The sequence below is a fragment of the Myotis nattereri genome (genome assembly GCF_964212035.1).
Source record: "Myotis nattereri genome assembly, chromosome: 3".
NCBI classification, from domain to species: Eukaryota; Metazoa; Chordata; class Mammalia; order Chiroptera; family Vespertilionidae; genus Myotis; species Myotis nattereri.
The window spans coordinates 71,130,856-71,155,388 of record NC_138077.1 but is presented as its reverse complement, the minus strand read 5'-3'; the positions used below and the strand labels follow the sequence as shown (position 1 = coordinate 71,155,388).

Here is a 24,533-nt window from a genome sequence, read left to right as displayed (position 1 = left end):
TGCATGGAAATCAGGTGGGCAAGGCGCTCTCTCCCAGATGGCCTTGCAGACCGGCTCTTGCACGAACCTACAAGGAGCGTGACCGGCTCCTGTGGTCCTGGTGGCTGTGGCCTAACTCACCCAGAAGGGGCTGCATGGGTGCAGGGAGAGATCTTTATGGGCGCCCAGCACCTGAGCTCGGGGGCTTCACTGGCACACAAACTCTGGCGTCCTAGGGGAGGGTAGCAGGGGGAGTGAGAGTGAGTTCGGGGAACACCCAGCATTCTCACCGCACCTCCATCCCTGTTACCCCTGCCCCTAAGTAGCTGGTGAGAGGTCTCAGCACTTCGCAGACACCCACCATGTTCCGTGCTGGCCCCTGGTGGTAGCTCACATCATAGTGAGCAGTCAAACTTCCAATCTCCTGGAAAAACTCCAGGTCAAACTCCCAGTCGAGGGGACAATTTAGATATTAGGCTTTTATTATATAGGATTCAAATTGAGTCCATCAGCAATGCCAGATGAGAAGCCAGAAGCTTCAAATATTCTTCACCTATAAATTTACCTGTAAATCCAACAATCCACATTTCTCTCCCACATATCCCCACTGTTCATCTTTAGAAATGAACCTCTTTACCTGAAACCTAATTTCCATTTTGCCTCCCCACCCATGAATATCTTCAAGGACTTTCCTAGTTGATTATCAGCCTCCCACATGCCCCTATTCCACTTACATAGGTTTTGGTTTTGTTTGTTTTAAACATTTAAAAACATACTCAAATATTCACCAACTTTAGAAAATCCCTCATATTTCTCTCTCTTCCCAATCATCTGTATATATCCTATCTAATAAAGAGGGAATATGCTAATTGACCCTCACGCTATCACAAAGATGGTGGCACCCACAGCTACAAGATGGGGCCGCCCAGTCCCCTCAGCTCTGCTGTGCCTGCCTCCGGACACCCCCAATCCCCTCAGCCCTCCAGCCACCCAAGGCCAGCCCGAGGCACAGGCAAACCTCGGAGGGCGGCTTCCCAACTGCCCAGGGCCGCCCGAGGCTCAGATAACCAGGGCCGGCCAAGGCTTGTGCTTTCGGCAGTGGCAGTAGCAGAGGTGTCATGGGACATCACTTTCCCCCGATCATCGGGTTGCCTCCCACCCCTAAGGGTTCCCGGACTGTGAGAGGGGGCAGGCCAGGCTGAGGGACACCCCCTCCAGTGCATGAATTTTCATGCATCGGGCCTCTAGTATCCTATCTAATAATAGAAAAACATGGTAATTAACCGTACCTCCAACACGCTCCCCATTGGCAAATCAGGGCGATATGCAAATTAACTGCCAACCAAGATGGCGGCCGGCAGCCAGGCAGCTGAAGCGAACAGGAGGCTTGGTTGCTCCAGTGATGGAGGAAGCCAAGGTTCCCCACCTGCCGCTGCTGGCCTCTGAGCTGCACTCTAAGAAACAATGTTGCAATTATAGAAGCTAAACAGACCCCAGAAACCTGCTTTCAGCCAGCAGGGCCTCAGAGCTGGAGCTACAACACTGTTTCAATTATAGAAGCCAAACAAACCCAGATACCTCCTTTCAGCAGCTGAGGTCTCAGAGCTGGAGCCGAACCTCAGAGCTAAAGCCGGCTCTCAGTTCCAGTGACAGCCACAGACGGTAAATAAATCCCAGAATCAAAAAAAAAGAAAGAAAGGGGAGGTTGGGAGCTTCAGTCACCCGCCAGCCTGAAAATGGCCCTCAGCCCCTCACCCAGACTGGCCAGGCACCCCAGTGGGGACCCTCACCCTGAAGGGTGTGTGACCAACTGCAAACAGCCATCATCCTCTCATCCAGGCTGGTCAGGCACCCAAGTGGGACCCCCACCCTGATCCGGGACACCCTTCAGGGCAAACCAGCCGGCCCCCACTCATGCACCAGGCCTCTATCCTATATAGTAAAAGGGTAATATGCAAACTGACCCTAACAGCAGAAAGACTGGGAATGACTGGTCACTATGACACACACTGACCACCAGGGGGCAGATGCTCAATGCACAAGCTGCCCTCTGGTGGTCAGGGCGCTCTCACATGGGAGGAGCTCTGCTCAGCCACAAGCCAGGCTGATGGCTGCCAGTACAGCGGTGGTGGTTGGAGGCTCTCTTGCCTCCTCAGCAGCACTAAGGATGTCCAAATGCAGTTTAGGCCTGCTCCCCGCTGGCAAGTGGTCATCCCGCGAGGGCTGCCGGGCTGCCAGAGGGATGTCTGATTGCCATCTTAGGCCCAATCCCCTGGGGAGCGGGCCTAAGCCAGCAGGTGGTCATCCCCTGAGGGATCCCAGACTGTGAGAGGGCACAGGCTGGGCTGAGGGACCCCCTCTCCCCCCCCAAGTGCACAAATTTTTGTGCACGGGCCTCTAGTATATATATAAAGAGCCAGGATCTGTAACATCCAAAACAACAGAAGGGACAACCGAAGGCCAGGCTGCACACGCAGCAGGCTGGTGTGGGCGGGTACTGGCCAGCAAGCTGAACTGCTGACCTCTCTCTCTCTCCAGGCCTCACCAGGAGCCGATCCTCTCTCTCTCCCCGAGAGGTCAGCAGTTCAGCCCGCTCGCCAGCAGCCTGAGGCAGCTGCTGATCAGCCCTGACTCTCCGATCAGGCCCAGAGATAGGCCCAGAGATGCTGACTGGCATAGAAACTGACCAATCAAAAGCAAATCTGGGTGAACTGCAAGGAGCCAATGGCATCCTAGGAGGTGGAGCCTTTGACACTGACTGGCATAGAAACTGACCAATCAGAACCAAATGGGGGTGAAGTGCGAGGAGCCACTGGCTGCCTAGGAGGTGGGGCTTTTGATGCTGACTGGCATAGAAACCAACCAATCAGAACTTAATCTGGGTGAACCGTGAAGGCAGAACCTAAGGTGAGGGCTGAGGACGGGTTTTAAAGGCAACAGCGGTTTGGCGTAAGACATAAGAAAGTGGTTCAATTTTTTAATGACCAGTTTGGCAGTATAATGCATATAGGTGGCTATCAGTCCAGATACAGGGATTATGTATTTTTGTCTGCCAAGAGCATTTCCTCCTGCTGAAAAGCCTCCCGCCCCCCTTTAAGCAATCCTATCCTATATAATCTATCTATACTAATAAAAGGGTAATATGCTAATTATACCAGGTCGACTGGCCATCTTCTGGACATCCAACTTCCTTCCAGACAAAGCCATGGTGGTGGGGGCCAAGGTAGAGGCAGTTAGGGGTGATCAGGCTGGCAGGGGAGGGCAATTGGGAGCAAGATCAAGCCAGCACGGGGTTAGGGGCAATCAGGTTGGCAGGGGAGGGCAACTGGGAGCAAGATCAGGCTGGCAAGAGAAGACAGTTAGGGGCAATCAGTCAGGTAGATGGAGTTAGGGGTAAGATCAGGCCAGCAGTGGAGGGCAGTTGGGGGCAAGATCAGGCTGGCAGGGGAGGGCAGTTGGGGGCGAGATCAGGCCGGCAAGGGAGGGCAGTTAGGGGCAATCAGGCAGGCAGGTAGAGTGTTAGAGGCAATCAGGCAGGCAGAGGGGTTAGGGGCAATCAGGCAGGAAGGCAAAGGCAGTTAGGGGCTATAGGGCAGGCAGGCAGGTGAGTGGTTAGGAGCCAGTGGTCCCAGCTTGCGAAAGGGATGTCTGACTGCCAGTTTAGGCCCGATCCCACAGGGGTCCCCGATTGCAGAGGGTGCAGGCCCCCCATGCACGAATTTCATGCACCGGGCCACTAGTCCTAAAATAATAACTTAAAAGCATTTCTTCACTTCCATTTCATTTCCTAAATCTCTGCCACCTGGCTGCAATCTCTCCACCTCAGCTTCACTACAACAGCTCTTGCCAAAGTCACCAACAATCCCTTGTGAAAAATCACATCTGTATGGTTCACTTTCTATCACAACTTCTCTACAGTTCTTGAGCCAGTGGGCAGCTCCTTCCTTGTGCCTGTCCCTTGGCCTCTACATCTACTAATTCTGAATTTCCTTCTACTGCTTTGTTCAGCCATCCAAGCTTCCTTTCCTTATTGAAACCTATTCCATGATTCATAATAATGATTAGTGTTCCTAAAGGCTTCATAGTCAGCACTGCAAGCCCCTCCCCAGTATTTACCCATATTCATGGTTCTACCTACCTACACACTTTATTTATCCAGGTAACACCTTTCTCTGTTAGACCTGGGAAAGTCAACTGTGTGCTGAGCATTTCTACTTGGATCTAGTACTATAACATCAAGGTTGACATGTCCAAAAATCAATATTCCCTCTTCCTACCCTCCCCACAAATACTCACCTCCCTGAAGTATTTTCTATTATCTATCAGTCAACCAGACCTGGGCTTAAGAATCATGCTGGATTCTTCCCTCTTTTTAGCCATGGAGAATTTTTGGTGGATTCAGCCTGTTTAATAGTTCCTAAATGCAATGTCTGTTGTATGAATGAATTAGACATTCCTCATTTCTCCCTTGAACTACTGCCATTTAAGTAGCTCCATGACTCCAGCCTCCACATTTCCCCTTCCCAGCCCCAGTGTACTTTCCACTGTTCCAGAAACAAATGTTCTAAATGCAAATGTGCACTCTCTTGCTCACTATACTTTAACAACACCCTTCCCTCTTTTCAGACTAAATTCTAAGTGTATTAACATGAGATACAAACTAGATCAGGGGTGGACAAACTTTTTGACTTGAGGGCCACAATGGGTTCTTAAACTGGACAGGAGGGCCTGAACAAAAGCATGGATGGAGTGTTTGTGTGAACTAATATAAATTCAAAGTAAACATCATTACATAAAAGGGTATGGTCTTTTTTTTTTTTAGTTTTATTCATTTCAAACGGGCAGGATCCGCCTGCGGGCCGCAGTTTGCCCAAGGCTGAACTAGATCCTTCAAGGCCCTGTCCAGCCCCACCTCCTGTCCTTCCTCTTTTCCAAACTAAGGTTCAATTTTAATGACCTTCTTGATATCCCATGAATATGCATATGTACTCTCATGTCCATGCCTTTGCACACATTCCCCCAGCCTAGAGGCCCATACCCGTCAATCTGAAAGAGTCAGAGAACACATATTTTGGAGTCAGACATTGAGTGGAGACTCAGCCCCCTTATAGAGATATAACCTTAGGCAAAGTATTTAACCTCTGTACCTCAGCTTCCTCATCTGTATAAAGTGTAGTAATTGTATATACCTCCTGGAGATTTTGTTAAAATTTAATGAGATAAGGAACACAAAGTTCTTATCTCAATGTCTTTCATATTCTTAGCAAATGCTCAATAAATGGCAGCTAGAGATAACTATCTTTGGCTCTTCCTGCTAAAGCACAGTTGGGATATTTAATCCTGTTCCCCTTCCCTACCACTACTCAACAATATTCAACCTCTCTGTATTGCTCCCATCATTCCCTCTCAAGTGCTGTCACTACCCTTATTACTGAATCTTGTAATTAATGCTTGATTTAACTGGTCTCCCCATTAGAAGAAAAGGTAGAAAAGCAAGGACAATGTCTTCATTTGGTAGCCTATGGATTCAACCCAGGGTCCAGTAAGTATGCCTCATTACTCCCCTTATGAATGTAAAAAAATTAAAGTATGAATTCCAAGAAAAGAATATCCAAAAATGGTATCAGAGAGGATTCATTCTTCTTCCATACTTGAAGAGAACCCTCCACTTCTTACTTCTATAAACTTGATTATGGAATCATGAAGCTACATATTTCAATGAGAAATCTCAATTAAATGAGTTGCAGGTGAGATGGAAGAATTCCTTAAAAATTACATGAATGTACCTAACAATGACCTTCCTAGAGGGAGATGTATAAACTGGATCTTGAAGGAAGAGTAGGAATGTTATGGAAAAGTAAGCACTATCCAGGCAGAGTAGTAACATGTATAGAGGAGTGAATAAAATTAATAACTGGAAGCAAGAAATTATTCAGGTGATCTCTAGAAAATGGAGCTTGAAAAAATAGTTAAGAAATATGGAAATGCTTCCTTAAATATAATTCTGAGGAGTTTGGATTTGATAAAATAAGCAATAGCAGACCACTCAGATTTACCTGCATTAAAAAAATAATAATAAAGCAATATGAAGGGTGAATTGAGAGGAGGGAGAGAGACAAGAATCGGAGGCCCATTAAGAGATCACTACAATAGTCCAGGTAGATGACAACAGGAGAGAAGGCCAAAAATTAAAGTAAAAAACAAAGAAGTAAAATCAACATAAGTCAGATGTGGGAAGTGTGAGGGAAGAATGAAAGTTGTTAACCAAAATAGCATGCATAACTAGTTAGGTCGTGGATTAATTATTGAGTACACAGATTTAGGAGATTTAAAGGGAATATCCTTTTAACAGGCTGGGTATTAAAATACTTGCGGTACAATGAAATAAAGATGTCCAGCAGATCCAAGGATATATGGGCCCAGATTTTAAAAAGGTTGGAGCTACAAAGACTTGGGAAACACCAAGAATTTAGCTGATAATTGAAATCATGAGCATAAACAAGACGGCCCAGAGAGTCCTTGCAAAGCAACAGAGCAGGTATCAGGGAATTAAATGTTGTGGAATACCAATGTTTATGGAGCAAACAGCTAAAAAGGAACTAATTAAGAAAGTGAGAAGTAGGTGAGGCAGCAAAGAACTCCTGTAGACACAAAGAAAGCGTTTTGATAGGGACAGAATAGATGTTGAGTGGGATAAGTACAAATAGCCTCTAGATTAAAAATTAGATCACTAACTTCTCTATCTGCAGCATTGCCAACAGACTAGTGGAATGAGGAGTCATATTGCATTTTGGAGATAAATGGGAGGACAGAAAGGAGAGGCAGTTATTCTTTCAATAAATTTGGCAGTCTAAAAGAGCAGAGAACCCTAACTGGTTTGGCTCAATGGATAGAGCGTCGGCCTGGGGACTCAAGGGTCCCAGGTTCGATTCCGGTCAAGGGCATGTACCTTGGTTGTAGGCACATACCCAATAGGGAGTGTGCGGGAGGCAGCTGATCGATGTTTCTCTCTCATCGATGTTTCTAACTCTCTATCCCTCTCCCTTCCTCTCTATAAGAAATCAATAAAATATATTTTTAAAAAAGTAAAATAAAATAGCAGAGAGAGAAGGTGATAATGAAAGGAGTATGAAGACAGGAACAGGGCAAGATTTTTTGGTTCTTCTTGTTTGTTTGTTTTAATTTTATTTAAGGTTTGATTGTTTTTAATATGGGGTAAAACTTAAGCATGTCTGCAAGCTATGGTGAAAGAACCAACGGAGAAGGAAAGATCTAAGATATAAAACTGAAGAATTAAATTGATGAAGTAGGTCTCCTAGGTGGTGGAAGTGAAAGAGGTGTAGACAGATGACCTTTTCCTTAAAAGGGTGAATAGGTAAACTTCTGAAACTGGTGAGAAGGGAGAAAGTGATGATGCTTACCTAAGCTATTATAGGTAAGTTTAGAAATGGTAGGAGGGAAGTTGGGAGAGTCTACTACACCATACATCAATACTAATTTTTTTGCAGCAGAGTAGGATTAATTATCTGCTTGGAATGGATGTTCAGAATGGGGTAAGAAATCCCAGGAATCACTAAGGTAAGTAAAGCAAAAAGATACCTGGTAGAAATGAATCTTTTTTGCCATAGACCTTGACCTTGGAATGAAAAACTGGAGCCTCAAACTGAATTGGGTTAGAATTAGGGTCAAAAAGGAGGATTTAGTCAGATCCCTCCTCAATAGAGAACAGACAAGGACTGGGGTAAAGTGGGGGTGTCCACAGTGTATTTTGTTCTGACTCAAAGTAATTGCCTCTAGATTGTAAAGTGGCCTTACAAGAACTGAAGTGGTTGAGCTAGAATTACAGGGGGAAGGGCAGCAACATGCAGAAGTAAGGCCTTCTCAAGCATCTAATACATATTCAGTACCATGGAAGGATAAAAACAACAAAATCCCTATTTCCAAGTAACTGCATTTTATGTTATTAAGAGGCATGGAGTCTGAAATGTGTCTCTATGTCCAGCACTATTTTCTCCATACAAAGTGCTTAGAGCATAGCAAGGGGGCTCATACGTGGCTTGAAACAGAAAAAAAAAAAAAAAAAAAAAAAACACAAAAAAACATTTTGACAGACCTTACACTTGCCTTGTCTTTTAGCCCATCACGTACTGAAATATGCATAAATATGCTCAATCCCTGCGTTGACCAGATGTGGAGTCATATACAACTGCTCCATGGGTATGGAAGGAATTAGAGGAGGGTGTGGCTTCTAATTCCTGTTTCACCTCCACATAACCACACAGAGGGGAAATCCAGGTTCTATTCTATTGTTTCGGTCTAGGTCTGTCATAATCAAATTTCCTGGGTGCTCTGTATTTTTTAGTTTAGTATTACAATGAGTTCAGCAAAATTGATTCTACACTCTTCTTCTTCTTCTTTTATCATAGAAAATATATCTGTACAAGTGGAAGTAGCTTCATGACAGCCCAAGGGCACTGTATTAGGCACAAGATATAAAAATATAGAATTTTTAAAATTTGTATAAAAAGGTATGAATGCAAACCCTAAAAGTTGGGTAAATGGCTTTATAAAAACTGTGTCACAAAGATAACATTAATGTATTAAAAGCAAGGTCTACAATAGCCATAGATGAATCAACATTAAGGAATACACACAGTTTTAATAATATGAGTGATAATTTTGGATTCAGAATATTTATCAATTTTGGGAAAAACACCTATTTTTCATCTTTAGGACCTAGCCTTTCAAATCTCCATTAACAACTCAGTGGCAAAAATAAAACATCTGCCAAAATACAGACGACAGCATGAGCAAATGTCCTAATAGTAGACATTCTGTTTAATGCTTTAACACACTGCCTTTAAACCGCTGGGGCGGCCCCATAAATAAGGACTTTTACATAGGCAGTTACTTCCTCAAAATGGCAACTTGTGTTTTAAAGTAATATATTTTTAGGAGAAAACAAAACATTTTCTTTAAAGCAAGTAAAATTACTACAATACTTAAGACAATAAACATGTTTTTTAATAATGTGTATCCTTGATTTTAAAAACTCTGAAAAATCATTCAACCATTGACAGTTCATATACTGTCATTATTTGAGTAAGGTTTTATTTACCAGTTTTTGAATTCCACTGAAAATGGTGATATGCTTTTAATCAAAATATAATTTGACATATGGGGCATGGGGGAGGGTAGGAGCATAATAATTCATTCTGCATCTTGTAAACCAATATACGGGGTTTCAGTTTGCCTGTAATTAGATGGAAGGGGTATTTTAGAAAACTTATTTTACTACAAAGGTCAACTGAAACTGTAGTGGCTACCAGTAAATGGCATTTGATTACCAGTCATTTGTAAATGAATCTGAAAGCAAAATGAAAGTCTGAGTAAACAATGAACATAAAAGTCCACGGACTTTCTTCATTCTAGGTTCTAAATTCTGTCTCTCAAATACCTTGGTTTATAAGGACTTGTGTTCTAAGGCTGTTAGCATCTCTTCACAGGTGCTCTTTAAAAACTAAATATTAAACACAAACAAAAAATCCATTGCTTTATATTCAACACTTAACACAACTCAAATGCATAAGGCCCCTATTCTGTTTTTCTTGTTTAGGTTATTAGCTTAAGTACACTAAAACGCCATAAATTCTGAATTCTATGACTCTATAGGGACTTGAGCACATTAATATTATATGTAAATTAGTACTTATTATATATGATCTTCACTATTACTAACAGAATTCCTACTCCCAAAAGTAACATTATAGCAATTCTTTCTAATCTACTTGAAAACAGGACCCCTGTTTTTAAAAGAATACATAATTTATAGTTTTTATTCTTCAGAATAACTTTTGATGCCTGCAGTCTGAATTAGTGACATTTTATCCCAAATTTATAATCTGGTTCAACATGCATTTTGATCAGAAAACAGGTTTCTGAAAGCAGTATTATTTTAGTTATTTTGATAGTAACAGCAATGAGCCATTAATGATAATGACAGGGAACACTACTTTATCTAATATCAACCCTTCAGATAACAGACATAGTGATTATGAACAGCTCCAACGTGCCAGGATTTTCGGAGAATGGGGAAAGTGGTAACAGGGTCTGAAGAGCATCTTGAAAATAGCCGAAGTCACAAGGCTTTATGAATGGCACAGGGAGGCTAATAATCAGTTAAATGTAATGAAGTTAACATTCTAGAATTAAATATAACAATTGCATGTTTACTGTTACTCAAATTCAATTTGAATCTTAGAAAAAATTCACAAAAAGGCTTTATACATGTGAACTGTGACAGGCACAGCCTATATAGCCACACACACACAAAATTACATTCTTCCCTCAGTTTTTATAAAGCACACATTTTTAAAAAATAGTTTCCAAAAGCTTGGGGCCAAAACGCCTTTAACGTGGAAAAACACCAAATTCCAGTTGGCTGCAAATATGTTTTGACACTAGGGGTTACTGTCTTCTTATTTCAAGCGAAATCTATTGCTGTTAAAAGGTTCCCCCAATACAGGGGGAAACTTGAATGTGCTCTTTGGACTGTTTTAAAGTGGTTGGTGGGGTGGGGAGGTTGAGAGGGTTTACAGGAAGTCTATTTTTAAGGTTTAATAAATTTAAAAAATAAAATGGAGAGAGGGGAGACGAAAGATTCTTCTGATTAAGTGGTGCGTTGGAAATAAAACCATCGTATCAAGTATGCCCCCCTTACCTCCTATGTTCATGTGGGAGGGCAAACAAGAAAAATAAATAAATAAATAAGCATCTTGCAGACTTCACCAAAATGCGCACTTCATCGCAAGACGCCTGGCTCTCCCACTCTCCCCTCTTCATCCCCAGTGCATTTAAGCTCCTCGGAGGGAAGAGGGGTGCCAGAGAGGGGGACCCTAACATCTGCCACCCACTCGCCAAGGAAGGCGCCCTTTCTAGTTATTTTCCGCGCGAGGTGCGCGGTGTGGAGTCTTCCTCCGTGTGTGCGTCTGGAGGCGGAGAGCGGGGGAAGGAGATGAGCCCGCTGTCACCCGGGGAAGATGAAGAGGAGGGAGAGGAAGCAAGGAAGGAAGGAAGGGGGCGCCTGAGTACCCGCGGGGCCTCCCACGTTCGAGCCCGGGAGTCCAGGGCCCGCGCGTCCCGCACTGGCCACCCTCTCCAGGGAGCTGCGGGGCCAGCGGGGCGCCGCGGAGGCGGGAGACGCGAGCCGCAGAGCCAGGTTCGGGGCCACTCACCGCGGCTCGCTGAGCCCAGCAGCAGCAGCACCAACAGGGGCCACATCGCGCCCGCGAAGGGGCCGCCTCCGCTGCCGCCGCCCGCGTCTGGAGCAGCCACCGCGGCTACAGTCCGGACCCCGCGCCGCCGCCCGTCACGAACAGAACCCCCCGCCCAGGCTGCCGGCCTCGCGCCCGCGAGTCCCAGCCGCTGCACAGCCGCTCGCAGCCGCCGGAGCCGCGCACGCGCGCTCGGCCCCGCCCCGCCCCGCCGCGGAGGCTGCTGACGCGGGGGCCCCTGATTCGCGGACTAGTCAGCGTTCCCCGAGGCTCCGCCAAGACCCCCGAGCCGCTCCCGGGAGGTGGCGGAGGCTGCGCTTTGGGGGCCAGCCTCGCCGCGCCCCCTGCGTCCCCGCGCCGGGGTCCGGATACCCCTCGCCAGGAGGCTGGGCCTGTGTTCCCTCGCTCACTGCGTCTTCACTGTCCCCGCCTCTCTCCTCCTTCCTTTCTGCTTCTCGCACCGCCCTGGGCCCAGGGATCCTGCCCCCACTGTCCTCTCCTGCTTGAAATGTATTCAAAATGTGGCTCCAAGCCACAGTATAAAGACGGCCTTTTTTAAAAAAATTGAACTTCTCGGGGGTAACATAGGTTCAACAAACCGTGGAGTTTTCAAGTCTACAACTCAATAAAAATCATCTACAACTGCATCCTGTGCCCATTGGTCCAAGCAATGCCTCTTTCTGTCCCCACTGGCCCCCACCCTTTGACCATCGCCACCTACCTGCCACCCCTCCTTTAGCTCTGGCTATCACCACACAGTGGTCTGTGCTATGCATATATGGTTTTTGACTAATCCCTTCACTTCTTTCAATATCTCACTGAATGACACAGGCCACATCATTCAAATGGAAGCAAAAGGCCTTTTAAAACTGACAGTAACATTTATCCTAAGTGATGAACTCTCTTGTCACAAAGTCAGTCTCTGGTGGCTACTCTAATGGGCTGCATAGCCTGTCTGCTCCTTTGGTTGTTTTTCTCTTACCTGCTGGAGAAGAAAGCAATTTCCCACCACAATACCCCACTTCCCCAAATCCTCTACCCATGCCATCTCCTCCACCGACTCCATCCTCATAGTAATAAAACCCAGGAAATAACATTTCCACTCTCAGTGCATTATATACTATGTAACTTTTCATGGTTTCCTTGTGTAAACCTCTTTCCCTCAACATTATCATTGCTTTAAAATTGGAGTTTTTAAAGTATTCCCTCTCTAAGACTTCCCATTCAACAGGGCAATATGAAGGAGTTTAATAAATGTGTCGCTGTGACTGGAGGCAAGCATTGCTTCAGTGAAATTTGATAGTTTTATTTTTTTTAACGATTAAAAAAAGAAAGGAAAAGAGACATCTCACTAACACAATGGTGCATAATTATGGTGGTCATGATGTGAATGGCCGCTTAGACACCCTGAGGCTACCAAAGGGACTGTTGGATTCTCCTCCAACTGCTGCGTATATGGATATGAAAGAATCACCCACCAGACTTAGAGCATTGGGACACTGTGTACCACAGGGCAGCTGGTTGGCTCAATAAGGCTGTCAGCTGTCCCTGAGACCAAAGGACCCCCTAACGCTGAAGCGTGACCAGGAAGGACTGTCCACAACCTTCACACTCAGAGTTGGAATGATGCTCTGTTTTATACTGGGAGCTGCTGAGGCTAAGTACCTGATGTAGTTTTGTGCAGAATATGGAGTTATCTTGCCCTAGAGGATGTGCTCAGTGGTTAGATTGTTGACCTGAGCACAGAAGGGTTGTGGGTTCAATCCCCGGTCAAGGGCGCCTACCTGGGTTACAGCTTCATTTCCCAATCCTGGTTCAGCCCCATAGGGGCAGGTGCCTCTCTCACATGTATATTCCTCTCTGTCTTCCTTTTCCTCCCTCTTACCCTCCCTCCCTCCTTTCCATTCTCTCTTTGAAAAAAAAAAAAAATCAATGGAAAAATATCCTCTGGTGACGATTAACAAAAAAGAGAAAATTGATTTCTCTTGTCAGATGAATAATAGGCCACCTGGGTGACCACCTCAGCTCTTGGGAATCAGCTGGGAGGTATTTTGATGGTGGGGCAAGAGGAGGCCTATTCTAGGAGACAGAATCCAAAGGAAGCTTCCTAGGTTTGATTAGCTTCTCCCTGAGATAACTGTCTCCAGTATCTAACTGTTTCTGTTTCCCTTTTAACATCTCCAAGCATTTTTATTTGGATTTTGAGCTCTTCTTATCTTTACATAAGGGGTTTCTTCGGTGGAAGGTGAGAGAATAATGTATATTAGAATATTTTGAACAAAGGTAATTCACATTCAGTTTATTACTAAAATTAATCTTCATAACAGCCTTGGATTGCGTATTATGATCTCCATTTTAGTGATGAGGAAACAAAGGGAAAGAGGAATAATGAACATTTTGCCCATGATTATATGTGATAATTTCCTCTCTCTATCTCTCTTGTTTACATCTATCTTCCTGAGCTCTTTTTTCCATTTTTTTCTTTACACCCTAAAACATCTAATTATCTCTTCCATTGCACTTTTTTTATGCTGCTAATGAAATGCATCTATATATTTCTTTGTACATATCTGTCTACCTTTCTATCATGTTAGCTAGGAGAAAATGAAATGTTTCCAGGGTATATTTGTATTTCCAGGGTCTGTCACAGTGCTTGGTCAAGACCTAAAAGCTCTGTGTGTGTTGAATCAAGCAAGAAAATCCATGTGATGTGTAATATTACAGAAACACTTTAGCGCAGGTTTGAGTTTACATCTCCAGCCACGCACTACGGTTAACCTTGGACAAGTTACTTAACACGTCTGAACCTTCCTTTCCTCATTTGTGAAGCTAAGTGATGAAAATAATAGAAATTATTCCTTAAATTGCCTTGAGAATTTACCGTTAACACTTTTATAGCTACATAGAGCAGTGCTTGTTGTACAGTAAGCACACAATCAATATTACTTCCTATTATTAGAGTCTCCTTATAGTGAGATGTGTCTCTGAGAAGGACAGGGAAAATTATTGTCTAAAGGATCACCAATTGCTTGTCTGAAACCCTGAAGAGGCACTGGGATTGGGCCAAGTGTGTATAATTTTGATTCAAGCCAGAGACACAAGTCTGTGCACAGCGGATAGCCCTTAGTCCACGTGTTCTCCTATACATTTTGTTGGTCATTCAACACTGACGGCCCCACATCCTTGATACCTGGCTCAGGGCCCAGTGTCCTAGGGTTTATTTAAACTTGACCCACTCAGAAAAGCACAGTTGCCCCAGTCATCAAATAACGCAGTGTAGCAAAGAGTGTCTGTGCTCAATAGGCCAGGACTGGGTTTAGATGGTCAGGCAGCTGGAAGATATTGGCATGTGGTTAGAGAGATGGATTTGGCTTAGGGAAACAGAAGGAAGGCTCCAGTAGCAGGAAATGATCTTCCTGGCCTGTGCTTCCATGAGGGAAAATATTGGAAACAGAAACTCCAAATAGTAGGAGGCAGGACTGACGGTTTGGGGTAGGGGATATTCTACCGGAGGGATAAGGGTGCAGGGATAAGGGTGCATTTCCATGGGGAAGTCCTTGTGCCAGGCTTGATTTGCCCAAGTCAGGCACAAGCACAGCTCTTCCCAGTCCCCCTGCTGCTGTTGCTGGAGGCTGCTCAGGTAGGGGGCCCACACTCACCACAGCTGGAAAGCACTAGAGACAGCCAGCTTCTCGGTTAGTTGTAAAATCTCAGCACCTGCATTTCTGTGAGAGCACATCATCTTTGGGGGCCTGGGAAGGCCTCTCTGTACCTTGCCTAACTGTGCCCTTTGGAGATACATAACATGCATGTAGAGGGTGCTTACTATGCACCAGGACCTCATCATGCTGTAGTATTTACTGTCTGTTGCTGCCAGAAGGAATTACTACAAATTTGGGGGCTTAATATGATACCCATTCATTATGCGACAGTTCTGCAGGTCAGAAGGACAATGGTTTCTCTGCTTCTGGTCTCCCATGGCCAAAATCAAGGTGTTGCCTGGGCTGCATTCCCTTCAGAAGGCTCCAGGGGAGAATCCATCTTCAGGTTCATTCAGGCGTTTGGCAGAATTCAGAGTCTGTGTACTGAGGTCCCCATTTGCCTTCTGGCTGCCATCTTGGGGGGGTCAGCATGGACAGGCCGGCTTTGGGTAACTGTGCAGCGCCAATGATGCATTAAAGCCTTTTCAGTTGTCCTGCCTCCTCTTCTGCCACATTTCGATGATGGCCTCTTCTTCCTCCCCGTCTACCTTACATACTCAAGTGATTAGATTGGGTGCCTCTGGGAATCCAGGATAAACTTCCCATGTTTAGGTCTCTAACCTTAATCACATCCACAAGTGTCTTTAGCTATATAAAGTAACACATTTGAAGATCCCCAGGGATTAGAGCTTGGAAATTTTGGGAGGCATTATTCTGCCTACCACACTTAGGTTCTTTTTATATTTGTCTCCCTGGATCCTTAAATGACCCATAAGGAAAGTGTTGTTATATTCAAAGCACTGTTATACCCAACGTGCATACAAAGAAACTGAGGCCCAGAGAGGCTCATATCTCAGGTAATAAATGGTGGAGCTGGAGTATGTCTTCCTTCTGAGCTCAGGCTCCTTCCTCTGCCTGAATGAAGGAATGGCAGAGGCAAAGCAATTGTGTGGTGGTCGGTCCCTCTCCTTGAAGTTCCCTCTGTTGCTTCATTAGTGCCGCCTCTCAGCTCAGTGAGGTGGTCCCCACTGTGGCCACCAAGTTTCCAGCTCTCCTCCTAATAGCACGATATGTGTATCCACTGATTCTCAGCAGAAAACAGATGGCATGCCCAAATGAAGATGCTGAGAGGAGATTAATAAAGGAACTGTTTACGAGGGTGTGCACAGGATTAAGGGAAAGTGACAAGGAAAGGAGAAGGTTGTTAGCTAACAGCAGCTGTTGTCCCCTCATCTCTAGTTCTGGAGGTGCAAGGAGAAGAGTGGTTAAGAGAACCCTGAGAGAACGGAGAATCTAAGGGGGACTGTGGGGCAGGAATCGGGGCCTTTGGTAGAGGAACAGCCACTAGCAGCCTGGCAGAGAGGAAGGTAGCCAAGGAGCCAAGGAAATACCATTATTCCACTCTCCACCCACCTTCCAAACTTCTGCTCTGGACAAATCTCAAGGAGAAGTTAGACGGAAAGAAATCTGTTTATGTAGTTCTTAGAGTTTGGCTTTGCGGGGTTAGAGTATGGAAAGGAAATTGGGTGTGATAATGTGACCTGCTTTGCTAGTGTGCTAGTTTTATAGAAAGTTATTTTCTCACTAGAGGCCTGATGCATGAAATTTGTGCAAGCGTGTCTACCCTGGCAGCCCTGGCTTCGTCTGGAAGGACAACCAAAAGGTCATTTGGCTGTTCGGTCTAATTAGTATATTATGCTTTTATTATTATAAACTAGAGGCCAGGTGCACGAATTCGTGCACCAGTGGGGTCCCTCAGCCTGGCCTTCAGGATGGGGTGGAAACTGGCTCTCTGACATCCCCTGAAGGGTCCCTGTTTGCAAGAGGGCATGATCAGGCCAAGGAGAGATGTGGGAGGTTGGCCAGCCAGGGAGGGATGGCAGGAGGGCTCCAGGGTGTGTCCAACCTGTCTCATTTAGTCCCAATGGCCGGACCGCAGCAGTAAGCTAACCTAACAGTCAGAGCGTCTGCCTGATGCTGGTCAGTGCACATCATAGTGATTGGTCAACTGATCACCTGTCTGTCCCCTTGTGGTCTGTGCACATCATAGCAAGTGGTTGAGCGACCTTAGCATATCATTGCCATATTATGCTTTGATTGGTTGAACGGTCTACCTGTTGACCACACACTTTTATTATATAGGATAGTTCTGGAAGCTAGATGTCTGAGGTTAAGATGTCAACAGAGCCATATTCTGGTTACTGGAAGATCTTGGCAATACTTGTGAGTAAGGACACTAAGAAGCTAGGGAAAGTCCTTGACAAATGGAATAAGGGAAAATGAAACAAAATAATTAAACAAGGCCAAATAATCTGAGCAATTTACAGCCTCCTAATGAATAACCAGGTTTTATCTTCCCTAACCAAGGACACTTATGAGCAAATTATTGACGGTCAGACTGGCCTCAGACCCAGTATCTCTTCTATGAAATCATTTGATAATAAAAGTAACCAAGAAATAACTCTATTAACACATATTGATGAATCAGCATATTATTGAAGGACATACCTAGTTAAAGAATATCCTGTTAAGACCTTCCCAGGAGGCCTCCCCTAGAATTCCCACCAGCTAAAGAGAGATGGAAAGCCTTAAGACAAAGGACCCTGGGATGCTCTCCAGAAAGCAGTCCACTCCTTGTATCTCTGCTCTCTTTCTCTTAAACTTCAACTGTCCCCACCAGACATGCAAGCAGGAGAGGACAGGGCAGCTGCAGCTCATCCTGGGCTTACTCCCTGAAGCTGTCTCCAAGGCCCCCTTTTTTTCTGACTTTCCTGTGACAGTGGCTATGCCTTGGCTCACTGCTGTCACTGTGACTTTTACTTTCTAGTGAGTTCATGCAGCCCAGTGTGGCCCGCTTCATTCCTATAACATTTCTAAGCAGCCAAAGCAGCCCCATTTTAGACTCTCACCTGCACTTGTGATGTGAAATCTTTCCTGCAGGAATTCAAGAACCCACACACTACCAACTGGCTGAGGCAGGGCACAGTCCTGGTCCTGTAACACCTGGAGTTCTTCAGATGGAGATCCAACACTCCGAAGTCTGTCTCCACCTTCACATGGCTGCCTTCTCTATTTCTATGTCCTCTCTTTTTCTTACAAGGACACAAGTCATTAGATGTAGGGCCCACACTAAATCCAGTACAATATCATTTCCAGATCCTTAACTAAATCCATCTGCAAAGATCCTGTTTCCAAATAAGGTCACATTTTGAGATTCTGGGAGTAGATATTAACTTTGGGAGGATACCATTCAACCCCCTATAACTAGTAAATGTGTTATTTCTGGGCAAAAGCATCAAGACCCAGCATACAATTTGCCACTCCCTCTTTCTCCTCCTCCCCCCTCCCCCCCCCCCCCCCGCCCGCCCCGCAATGGAAATCTGCAATGCTCCAGACAGTGGGTGCTCCCTCAGCCTCAGTCCTGGGGGGAGGATGAGCCAAGCAGAACCCCAACTGACCTACAAAGGAAACACAACAAGTATAAAAATTCATGTGTTACCTCCCTGACAGACATCATTGACAGTATTCAATAACCACAGTCCAGCCCTTCAGAGATATTCCCAGCAGCTAAGGCAGCTCCTCACTCCCTTACATATGAAAACACCCTTGAATACTGCACTAAGCAAAACCAGTTTGCAGGCTCCCCATTCCCTTTAGTCCCAATTCCATTGACAATATTTCACTGCATTATATTCCCTCTTTGAGGGCTAAGTATAGAAAGAAATTGATGTTAAAGACAGTCTTTTGTATCCTTAGAGGGGCAAGTTTTCTAGGAAAAATAATAACTGCCAGAGCACATGGGTGTTCTTTGAAATTAACTACAGAGTAGCTGCGTTTCGGGCTGACAGTCTCATCTCCGGTTCCCAAAGAGATTCCTGCCTGCAGCAGCCAGGAATGTCTGCTGAGAAACCTTCCTTCTCTGTTCTGAACCCAGGCTCTCTAGGTGTGTTCCCCCTGCCCTGCCATGGCCACCTGTGCAGAAGTGCTGGAGATGCCCCGCCCCATGAAGCTTGTTCATTAGTGCTACAATGAGTCCTCTGGGCACAGCTGCAGACCTACTTGTCTCCAGTACTGGTCTAATTGCAATGGGTGTGGGCCAGCGCACTCCAGCTATCATCAGATGGTCTTCAACAGTGAAGTGAATAACAAGGATCAAACTGCCAGGCCAGACAGACAGGCATCTTTGGAATCATGAAAAGGGTTCCTGAGTCCATGTCCCTTTAACTTCACTTGCCTGTCTGTCTTGAAGGGCAGCCTGGATTGAGGGCCCCCACATGCCAGCTGCTGCAGCCCCTACCACTTAATTCCCCAAACTGAGTCCCTGAACCACAACAGTGGGAGGGAAGGAAAAAGGTAGAGAGACACTGCGCTTACAGGGCTGGTTCTCAAAGTGTGGTACCTGGACATGCAGCACCTGCAGCACGTGGGAACTTATTAGAAATGCACATTCCTGGCCCTACCTCCCACCTCTTAAACCAGACACTCTGGAGTGGCGCCTGGCCATCTGTGGGTGGGGAGTCTTCCAGTGACTCTGGTGCACACTGGACTTTGAGAGTCACCTGTGTAAGTCCAGGTGGTCTGTGAGGAGGTGATCCATCTTGGTAAAATTATTATCAGCAACTCTGTCCCTTTGATCTGGTGGGAAAGGCCCACCTGAGTACACGGAGGGTCCCTGGGAAGCCTGGCTGTCTCCTGGACCACTGGGCAGTTTGTATAGGCTGTGGTCACAAGTGACAGGTGGGAAATGGGGGTGTAGGGGGGTCAATGCCCAGGACACAGAGTCCTATGGCTCCATGGGAAGGCTCTCACACACATGGAGCAGGGATTCTGTACCATCTCACGTGAAGGGGCACCTATCCTACCTCTGTCCTGATAGAAACCAATGTGTCCTTCTGAGTGCCTTGAGGATCTCTTTCGTTTGATATGTAGTGGTTTTAGAATTGGTTTAAGGATCTGGTTGCCCTGTAGTTTACAAACTACGTTTGTGTATGTCCATCAGGGTACTTAGTATCTGCGATCTCTGCTAATCTCTTGTGAGTTTCCACTTATAAGAGGCCATTTTGATAAAATGTAAAAATCTTTCATACTTTTAAATAATTGTGTCTATTTGTCTAGGGAATGAAGTAAAGAAAGCAGAATATTTTCTGCAGGAATGAGAGATCAATACACATTTTACCAGATGACGAATTCAGAGGCACCTCCATTGGCAGTACGTGAAGTAGGGGAGAAACGACTTATCCTCTATCGTAATTCAAAAAAAATGATTCATTCCTTTACGACAGCCATATGGACTAGTCTGCCTGGAGCTGGTTCTGGTAAATTCAGGGAAAGGCCTCATCTTAATCTGCTCTGTCCTGGAAAGTGGCATCCTTGTCCATGGAAAGAGCATGAGTGCTTTTTCGAAGATGTAAGAACAGCTCCTGATACAGAAATCAGTCAGATGGGCTGATGGATATATTCCTCTTCTGCAGCAGTTCAGGTGATTCTCTTAATTTTGTCTAGCCGTACTGGATTGCCTGAGAAAGTCTACTGCGTTCCTTGCACAGCACAGGATCTTGTAAACCAGGATTTTTTTCAGGGTGGGGTATTCTTTTTTGGAGGAAAGGTTGCACTTCTCTTTTCTTCCTCAGAACCCTCCCTGCATTTGGAGCCTGGGAAGTATGGCCCCAGAGGCCAATGGAACATGCTTGTGCCTTTATGTGCTCCCATAGTCACCCCCTCCCCCGTTTTCCTTTGTTGCCTCCTTGGAGGCTGAGTCCTATTCCTATCCAGCTGCCTTTTCCTTCCCAAGAAGTAGCTTTGTGCTAGTGGACCTGTAAGCCACATGAAAAGCTATCAAAGCATGAAGGGAAGGAATCAACAATAATACATATAAACGTGTACATGTATCATAAGTGACAGGCTCATTTCCATGCAAGTTAAGATGTTCCCAGTGCCTCAAATTGACACTGTGCACATCTGTGTGCTCCAACACTGAAGGACATATACATGGCTGGACTCACCCTGAAGAGGCAAAGTGGGCAGCTGCTGATGGGCTGAGGTTTGATTTTCCTGCCGAGACCTCGTCATGGCTACTCCAGCCGGTCCAGCCCTTTTTCCCACTGGGAATTCCCACATCACTGGCCTCTTTGGATTCAGGCACGGAAAGTTGTTTAAATGCAAATTATTTTCTAAGAAGTGGAGTCATTATTATTCATTAGTATTTGGACTTTAATGAGTCTATGAGCTTAGAAGAGAATGGGCCAGAATCTTTTGGTAATAGAAGCCAGGGAGATATCCTACATAATAAAGAAGTAATATTCAAATTGACCATCACACCCTCACACAAGATGGCCGCCCCCATGTGGCCACAAGGTGGCTGCCCCCATGTGGTCACAAGATGGTTGCCACAAGATAGCAGGTGGGGAGGGCAGTTGTGGGCGATCAGGCCCACAGTGGAGGGCAGTTAGGGTCAACCAGGCCAGTAGGGGAGGGCAGTTAGGGATGACCAGGCGTGTAGGGGAGGGAGGGCAGTTGGGGGGGGACCAGGCCTGCAGGAGAGAGCTATTGTGGGCCATCAGGCCAGCAGGGGAGGACAGTGGGGGCCATTGGACCAGCAGGGGAGCAGTTAGGCGTCAGTCAGGCTGGCAGGGGAGTGGTTAGGGGGTGGTCAGGCTGGTAGGCAAAAGTGTTTAGGGACAATCAGTTAGGCAGGCAGGTGAGAAGTTGGGAGCCAGCAGTCCCGGATTGTGAGAGGGATGTCTGACTGCCGATTTAGGCCCAATTCTTCTGGGGTCCAACCCCAGCAGGTCCAGAGGTCCCCAAAGGTGTGGACGGAGTCGGCGAAGAAGGAATGACACGGAGACAGTGTTCAGTTGATCAGCAGCCTAGCCAGGATCTCTAGCCAAGTTCTGGTTAGGATCTCCAGCGAAGTTCTGGTCAGGATCTCCAGGCAGGGTCTGTGTCCATGTTCTCTTGCTAGGTTCTCCAGCCAGGTTCTCCAGGTTCTCCAGCCAGGTTCTGTAGCCATGTTCTATCCAGGTTCTGTAGCCAGGTTCTGTCTCTAGGATCTTCAGCCAGGTTCTCTCGCTAGGTTCTGTCTCTAGGTTCTGTGGCCAGTTTCTGTCCAGGATCTTTTGCCATGTTCTGTCTCTAGGTTCTGTCTCTAGGTTCTGTCTCCAGTTTCTGTCCAGGATCTTTCGCCATGTTCTCTCCAGCGAAGTTCTTCTGTCTCTAGGTTCTGTGTAGGTTCTGTGTCTAGGTTCTGTCTTCTAAGTTCTGTCTCCTGTTGTCTTGTTACATCTGTATTTATACCAGTTGATTCAATCCTATCAATCTCTATTCCAAAGGTTAGGGCGTTTCTTATCTCCATTCCAGGGAGTAAAGATTATGTAGCTTAAGCATGATTGTTCGTAGTTAAAGTGATTAACTACCCGCCTGGCACTTAGTTAAGGGGTTTTATTCCCTCCCTAACTTCGGGGGGAAATCCTTACCTGGGGAAACAACCTTTCTCGGAGAGGTGACCTTGGTTAAAACACATAGTGCCAAGAAGGTGAGCAAACATACTAAGAACACTATGCCATATATGCCAGGTCCCTTGAAACAGCAAGGATGGACCGGCTCCCAGCACAATTCATGCAGGATCAGGCCTAAACTGGCAGTTGCACTTCCCCTGAGGGGTCACAGGTTGGAGAGGGTGCAGGTTGGGCTGAGGGACACCTTCCATGCCCACCAGTGCACAAATTTCGTGTACTGGGCCTCTGGTGTTTTAATAATGATGGGTGGAAAAGGAAGAGTGAGATCTGAAATGCTACAGAAACTTTAGCCACAAACTCAAAGAATAGTACAAGGATACCAGTTATATGGTCAGAAATAATATGGAAAAAAGAAGAAATGGGAAATAAAGTGCCTCCCCAAATCTACAGGTCATTTGTGCCTGAAGTTCCTGGCAATTCTTCCCTAAGCAGTTATGTTTGTACTAATTCTTGCTGAGTCATTGATATATTGCACATTTGCTGTATAAACACTTACTTATTTTTTCAGAAAGTTATTGAACACCTAGTACATGGCTAGGCACAGACAAAACCCCTGCCCTCATTTTAGATAGGAGGTGGGGAGAGAGGACAGACACAATAAATAAAAGAAATATGGTACATTTATTAAGTGGTTGTAGAGGCCGTGGAGAAAAATAGAGCAATGCAGGGGGATGGGAAGAGAATGCCATTTTAAATAAAGATCACTAGACAGTGACACTTCAGTAAAAAGTGAATGGAGACTAAGCAAGCCAGGTAGATGTCAATGTGGAGATCATCTGCAGCAGAGGGGACAGTGAACACAGGGTCCTGTACCAGAAGCATGCCTGGCTTGTCTGAGGAAGAGCAGGGATGGGTGGAGGTAGAGGGACCTGGGAGGTGGGGTGGACAGTTGTGGCCTGATGATCATGAGAGGCGGGAGAACAATAGGGGATCAGGTCAGAAGATCATGGGGTGGTCCAGTTCACACAGAACCTTAAAGAATTTAGCTTAGACTCTGAGTGAGAGGGTTTTGAGGAAGGAAGTGATATTATTTGACCTGCAATTGAATAGTCTATTGAAGAGGTTGGTTAGAGATGGTAAATATTTTTTGAAGGCCATGAGATCTCTGTTGTAACTCCTTGATGCTGCTGTTGTAGTATAAGGTGAACTCATGAGTACGGCTGTGTTCCAATAAAGCCTGATTAACAAAAGCAAATGGCAGGCCAGATTTGGCCCATGCTGATCCTTGGGCTGTTATAATCCAGAGGAGAGATGAAGGTGGCTAGGCTGAGGGTGCTAGCTATGGAGGCGGCCAGAAGGGTGAGATACTGGCTATATTTTGAAGATAGAGCCTGCGGGATTAACGGTCAGAGCAGATGTGGGCTGTGAGAGAAACCAAGGATGACTCCAAAGTTTTTATCTTGAGAAACTGGAGAAATAGAGTGACTGGTGTGAAGTGGCATAAAACTGAAAGACAGGGTTTGATGGGGAAGTTGGAGGAGGGGTAAGGGGAGTCAGTTGGAGACATGCAAATTTCAGATGCCTTTAGGGTAAAAGAATTGGATTAGATGTTCAACAACTCCCCTTCAGGCTTTCATATTCTAATGTCTCCATGCCTGTGAGAAAATAAACATGTACCCTGCTGGCTTCTGCTGTGATCATGATCTTTGGGGAGACCTTGCACTCCATATTCCTTCATTTTTCCTTAATGCAATTGGTGATTGTGCTGGCTAGAGATCAGTTGCTGGAAGGAAGAAACACTGGAAGGAAGGCAACTGTCAGCTGAAACTAGCAGGGGGAGTTGGAAGAGCTGCTTAAATGGTGCATGTGCCTGAGGAGGCTTTGTGGGCTGGAGGCCATTCCCGGGTACCTCTGTTTCCTGGAGGTTATTCATAACAGAGGGCTGTCAACCAACCAGGCCAACAACATTCAACATTCCATTCATTTTCTGAGAAAAAGCAGAGCAACTTCTTCCACTTCACCTCCACTCTGCTCTTAGAGTGGCCACACTGCAGACCCACCAGCCCGGCTGTCTGTGTTGATAGCCCAGAGCCCTGAGTTCATCCTGATGGCCCCTGGAGACCCCC

General features: G+C 45.8%; 1 protein-coding gene across 5 annotated transcripts in view; it reads right to left on the bottom strand.

Annotated features, from left to right (window-relative positions):
- LOC308515894 (leukocyte surface antigen CD47-like) overlaps window positions 1-11,455 on the bottom strand; it is a 55,325-nt gene extending 43,870 nt beyond the window's left edge. For 2 of the 5 annotated variants that reach the window (XM_081086558.1, XM_081086557.1), the window contains exon 1: window positions 11,214-11,420. In XM_081086558.1, the coding sequence (XP_080942684.1) occupies window positions 11,214-11,259 (46 nt within the window). In that variant the 5' untranslated portion in view covers window positions 11,260-11,420. Of the gene's footprint in view, window positions 1-11,213 lie in introns of all 5 variants that reach the window. The other 3 variants (XM_081086556.1, XM_081086554.1, XM_081086555.1) reach the window with 3 other exon arrangements.
- Between the last annotated feature and the right edge of the window lie 13,078 nt (window positions 11,456-24,533).